This window comes from Protobothrops mucrosquamatus, unplaced genomic scaffold (assembly GCF_001527695.2).
Source record: "Protobothrops mucrosquamatus isolate PMUCROS unplaced genomic scaffold, P.Mucros_1.0 scaffold3669, whole genome shotgun sequence".
Taxonomy (NCBI): Eukaryota; Metazoa; Chordata; class Lepidosauria; order Squamata; family Viperidae; genus Protobothrops; species Protobothrops mucrosquamatus.
Window position 1 is genome coordinate 42,301 of NW_015389628.1, and position 6,325 is coordinate 48,625.

The 6,325-nt window shown below is 38.3% G+C and overlaps 1 protein-coding gene across 1 annotated transcript in view; it reads right to left on the reverse strand.

Moving 5' to 3' along the window:
• Positions 1-808: 808 nt before the first annotated feature.
• LOC107298034 (regenerating islet-derived protein 4-like) overlaps positions 809-6,325 on the reverse strand; it is a gene marked incomplete at its 5' end in the record, with an annotated part of 10,413 nt that continues 4,896 nt past the window's right edge. The window contains 2 exons of the mRNA XM_029286435.1: positions 809-896; positions 3,558-3,652. Coding sequence (XP_029142268.1) covers positions 809-896; positions 3,558-3,652 — 183 coding nt within the window. The remainder of the gene's footprint in view (positions 897-3,557; positions 3,653-6,325) is intronic.

Consider the following 6,325-nt stretch of genomic DNA (forward strand, 5'->3'; position numbering starts at 1 on the left):
TGTCTAATTCTATACTCCCTTTTTATGACCCTGTAATCCCTTAATTTGGGGTAGAGTCAGGGCGACTGTTTCAATTAGTACAAGAGAAATGTATCCTTTTGTGCTCGCTCTCTCTCTCTCTCTCTCTCTCTCTCTGTGTGTGTGTGTGTGTGTGTGTGTGTGTGTGTGTGTGTGTGTGTGTGAGAGAGAGAGAGAGAGAGAGATTATGTGTGTTATTTGTGTATGTGTGTACATTTTAAGAACTGACTTCAAACAGAAAATAAGCAAGAGCTTCTGTATGTAAAAAAAAATCTGTTTCTATTCTTCAACTTGAACATCACAGGAATTGATCATGCTGGGAAGGAAATAAATGAAATGATTGAGAAAATTGTTCATGTCCATGCCATATAATGTATTTTATTCCTTAATTGTTCCATTAACTGATGCCACTCCACTGAAAGGAATTTGCGAAAAGTGTATGGATGATCAAGACTCAAAGAAAATGTCAACATAATTAAGTTAAATGGGTATTTTATTATTTTAACTATTAAGCAACTTCCCCAAGGAATCTGAAATGTAAATAACTGTCAGTGCGGAATATAAAACTGCTTTTCCAGAGTTTCCTGTTAAAATTTCTTATGCAAACACAAGACCAGAAACTCTTAATACCAAGTACTATTAGTTGTATTCAGCATGATCTGTATGAATTGTGTCTAAAATAATGTCTCTTCAAAAATGAGGTCTTGAGATAGACTGAAGATGACAGAGTTATTCTTCTGTAGGCTCACTTCACATGAACCTCACATCTTTTGGAATCAGGATCTCTTCCCTACAATCCATGCTTGCAGATGTAGGCATTCAGTTTGTGACATGCCGTGTTATTCCATTTTGTGAAATCTACGAGGAAGAAGAACAAGCTGTGATTAAAGAATGGAATAACAGCCAGCCAGCTTTATAACTCAAAAAGCAAGGCATGATTATCCTAAAATGGACTAAAAATGAAAAGGGGCTTTAACCCCATACTTCATAATATTTCTAACTACAATACAAGATAATAATAATAATAATAATAATAATAATAATAATAATAATAATAATAATAATAATAATAATAATAATAATAATAATAATAATAATAATAATAATAATAATAATAATAATAATAATAATAATACAGGATAACAGTTGGAAGAAACCTTCCAACTGTCATCTAGTCCAACCCCCTACTAAGCACGAGACCATATACTATTGTGGACAAATATCTGTCCAATCTCTTCTTAAGAAACTCCAGTATTAGAGCACCCACAACTTCTGAAGGCAAGACGTTTGATTGGTTAATTGTTCTCACTGTCAGGAAATTTATTCTTAGGCCTAGATTGAATCTCTCTTTCCAACCATTAACCACTGGCATCCTTCAGTCTCGAGAGACTATGGCATCGTGCTCTGGAAAGAGGTCCTAAGGCAGCATCTGGTGTGGCTGAAAAGGCCAATTCGAGAATGGCAGTCCCTTCCACACTGAGGGCAGATACAATCTGTCCCCTGTCCAGCCCCCAGATTTCGCTGGTTCCGGGACTGCCTCTTTGCCTCAGCTTGCCACACAAGTGTCTCTTCAAATTGGAGAAGGCCATGCTGCGTCTTTAGCCTCCAGGCTGAATGATCAGAGGTCAAGGATTCCCAGCTGTTAATGTCCATTCCCAAGGCCTTTAGGTCCCTCTTGCAGATATCCTTATATCGCAGCTCTTAGGCCTAGATTGAATCTCTCTTTCCATCCATTATTGGAAGACTGCTATCATGTTACCCTAGTCCTCTTCTAGACATTCCCAGTTCCTGCAAACATTCATCATATATTTTAGCTCCCAGAGCCCTAATCATCCTTGTTGCTCTTCTCTGTACTCTTTCTAGAGTCTCAACATCTTTTTGTTTTGTGGTGACCAGAACTAGATGCAGCATTCCAAGCACTGTATATCCTGTCTTGTTCTCAATCAAGACTCATGGGTTCTGCTGGACATTCAAGCTAATACCCTGTTCTAGTTTGTTGTTTTAGTTTTTAATTTTAAGATGGATATGACTTGAATCAATGCCATTATGCATGGTCAGGAAAGCCTAATCTTCATCTCAATACTTTTTTTATATAAAACATCCTACCACAAAAGGGTTCATTGATATCACTTAATTAAAACATACTCCTACCACTATGAGTAAAGTGATAGTTCCTGTTCTCCATATCTAGTGGCCCTGTTCCAGATCAGGCCATTATGGACTTATGGCAAAATAAATAAAATAACAAATCATAAAGGGATTAACCAGTTTAGTAATTTACATCCAGGTAGCAAGAGGTATGGATGACTGAGCTACAATCTTAGGGGTCTGTGACAACTCGGCTCAGCCAACTCGCTGCAGCCAACTTGCTGTGGCCAATTCTCCACAGCCAACTCACTGCAGGACAACTTGTCATGGCCAACTTGCCATGGGACAACTCACCAGGGGACAAGAGTTTCACTAATATTGAAGAAACGGTGGGATATAATCAATAAAGAAAGGATGCCAAAGGAAGGACAAAATGAAATGTGAATGACAAAAATTAAAATATTTTTAAAATTATTTTAAGTAATTAAATTGAATTGTTGAATTCTCCCATGATGAGTTGGCCGCAGCAAATTGGGCATGGGAAGTGGACTGTGGCAAGTTGGTCCTGGCAAGTTGACTGCGGCAAGTTGTCCCATTCTGCAATTTCAGGACCTTGGACAGAGCCAAGCAAACAGCTTGCTCCAAAGAAGCTGAAGGTCAACTAATGTATGGTGTTCCTTGTGTTTCTCTCTTCCTAAAGAAGTAGTGGTCTCCAAACTTGGCACCTTTAAGACTTCTGGATTTTAACTCCCAAAAATCCTTCCTGGGAAATTCTGGGAGTTGAAGTCCACAAGTCTTAAAGTTGCCAAGTTTGGAGACCACTGCTAAAGAATAAAAAAGGAGGTCTCAGTTCTGATGGAAATAAATTCTACTGCTTTTCTTTTAGTTTCAAATCCCTCAGCTATTGGTGCTAGTAAAGTGGACTTGGGAAAGGTAGGGGATCTAACCAATAGCTCCTGGACCACAGGTTTAACTAATTTCAGGAGCTATTACTTGAATTCTCAAATGCATAAAGTCTTAATATGGTTTGCTTGGTTTAAACTTAGTGTTTTTTTTTTAACTTAAACCTTGTAAACCAGACCACTGCAACCTGTTCAACAAACCACATTAAAACAAACCATAACTTAGCATCATCATTAAAGCCAGCCATTGACTGATAGGCTCCAGATGAGGGTGAATGTAGGAAAATGAGATTTAGACCTGCTTCTCTATGGTTTGCTCTGAAGGTCTTCCTACTGTGATTGATGCACACTTATTCCAAGAATAGGTGCTATTTCGTTCACCACCACATAGGTGGTTCAGCTGAGGGCAAGGAATTTTACTGAACAGGAGAGTGAAGCCTGCTGGCAATATGTTTAAAATATTCACCTCTACGGTCTCTGATGGGTGCTTCTTCATATTGATGATAGGACTCTTTAGGAACATTGGCTTTTTGTACAGGACGGACCAACTCAACACAATATTCCTTTGTTCCCAAGTTGGGTTTTCCCAGCATCCATGCCTTGTAGTTGTAGGTGGATTCATCAGACCATCTCCATTTTCCATTCTGTGTGGTGAAAAGAGCAAAAAATAATGCAACAGGCTCAAACATGAATAAAGCTTTGGTTCCAGATCTGACTCCAAGGGCTTTGAAATAAAAGTTGGGAAAACCAAGAAAAACATGGGAGAGAGAGGAAAAAATAAGGAGATCCTAAAGGCAACTGGCCTTTCTTTGTTTTCCTTTGAAGAGGTTTCGCTTCTCATCCATGAAGCTTCTTCAATTCTTTTTCTGGGTTAGAGTTTTCAGTGGGCTTTCAGTTCTTCAGAATTGAAGAAGCTTCTTGGATGAGAAGCGAAACCTCTTCAAGGAAAAACAAAGAAAGGCCAGTTGCTTTTTGAAAAAAACACCTTTGGGACAACCATGACCTGGATGACTGAGAATCTCCATAGACAAATAGGGAGATCCCTATGAAAAGACCACTGAAGGGCAAAGAGCAGAACAGTAAAAGAAAATGAGAACCTAGAAAAGCCATTTTTTAATGATTTGGATTCCAGGCTGTTTGGCAACCAATGCCTTATCTCTGGCATTACAATAAGAATCAAGGAGAATAAAGAAAGGAACGGCCATCTTGCAGACCTTATACTGTGTTACCATTGACTAGCTCAGTTTATTTTTTATTTGCATCCTGCCTTTATGATTATTTCACCAAGGCAGTGAACATATCCAACACATCCTCCTCCTATTTTCTCCACAACAACAGTCTTGTGAGGTGGGTTGGGCTGAGAGAGAGTGACTAGCCCAAGTTACCCAAGACTTGAACTCACAGCCTCCAGCTTTCTAGTCTGTTGCTTTAACCACTAGACCAAACTGGTTCTTCGGATGATGAAATGGCAAAGTTTCAAGTACCGTATACCTTTCATGTGTACAAGCTTCCTTATTTCCTCTGAGCAGCCTTAGGCAGAAGCAGCACAACATTTGAGCAATTTAAACTCCTTTCACAATCCTTCCTGAGGCAGAGGACTAGAGGACACCACAAGTTTTGGCTTGGCAACCAAAATGAACCAAGAGAGGGAAGAACTCAGGAGAGTAAATATCTTCTCTGAACGGTGAGTTTTGTTCCCACATTTAAAGCCCTACGGAAAGTTTGATCATTTATATGTTTCCCAGAGCGGAAGCTCTACCTGGGAGCACAGATGGCCCAGGATATTATAAAAAAATATTTATGGGAACATTGGAGAAGGATTATATAATCCACATGGTTTGGAATTTCTGGAGATTTGAAATCCCAACATATTTCTACTGTTTGTTGAAGATTATTGAATATTGTCTTATCTCTTTTTTTATTATTAAAAGTTTTAAATAATTTTCCATACAATATCCCACTTTCCTCCCTCCCCTCCCCCCTTCACTTCCCAGAGCTGGTTACAGGGTTATAAAAACAGAATCATAAATTAAATAACATTACCCAGATATACTACAATCAAGTCTCATACATACTTTAACTCTACAAAATAGATAGATCTTAACACTTTACCAGCAAAATAATAATATAATTAAACATTATTACTAAAAATAATATAAATTCATCCATAATAAACTATTAATAATATTCTAAAATTTACTCATAAGCTAAGTAATACTTTTCAATCTCGTATTTTTTCTGAATATAGTAAATCCATCTTCTCCACACCAAAATATATTTTCCTTGAGATTGATCCTTCAAATAAGCGGAAATTTTTGCCATTTCTGCTAAATTAGACACCTTAATTCTCCATTCTTCCATAGTAGGCAAAGAATTTTTCTTCCAATATTGCGCTACCAGTAATCTTGCAGCTGTTATAAGATTCAACATCAAATTCATTTCTTTAGCATCCAAATCTTCCATAATACCTAGCAAAAATAACCACGGTGTAAACGTTATCTTTTTCTTAAAAATATTTTGAATATTCCAAGATTGTCTTATCTCTTGTAGGAAAATCAACCTGAGGTAGAAATTCTGTGCAGCCCTTTCACCAGGAAAATAATTACCCAGTGATGCTAATTTTACATAGATGAGAAGATGGATCAAAGCTAATGTCTCAAAGAAGAGAAGGAGTAGACTAGGGGTAGTCAACCTTGGCTCTTTTATGACTTGTGGACTTCAACTCCCAGAATTCCTGAGCTCAGGAATTCTGGGAGTTGAAGTCCACGAGTCATAAAAGAGCCAAGGTTGACTACCCCTGGAGTAGACAATGGGAGGAGAGGAAAGAGGATACTTGCAACAAGTGTTTTAATACAGTATATGGTTTGCAGTGAAAAAGCAAATTGGAAGCAATGCTGAGCATGATGCGTATGGATTAGAAGGACAGGAAATGTTGATGTGAAGAACATGAAGAATACATAGACACAGACCTGAACACAGAGAAGAACAATGATGAGAAGAATGAAGAGGCTTGCCAGCAGCGTGAGCATCAAAACAAGGAATGGGCGACTCAGCTGTAGGAAATGAAGAGTGGTCTCAATTCTTAAAAGTCTTCCATCAATGCTTTGGAGACAAAAATAGCCCAAATAGCAAAACAGCAGGATGCCAACACAGAGACCAGCAAGCAACTGCAAGGCTGTGCTGAGAAGAAGCTGAAGGAAGTTAGCCTGTAAGTGGAGGAGGAAAGTCATAATGATAGCAAAGTGACTTCTATGGAACCCCCAATTTCCATGGTTTGGAATTGGGAAAGGATCAGGAAAAAAGCCAAACATAAGGCA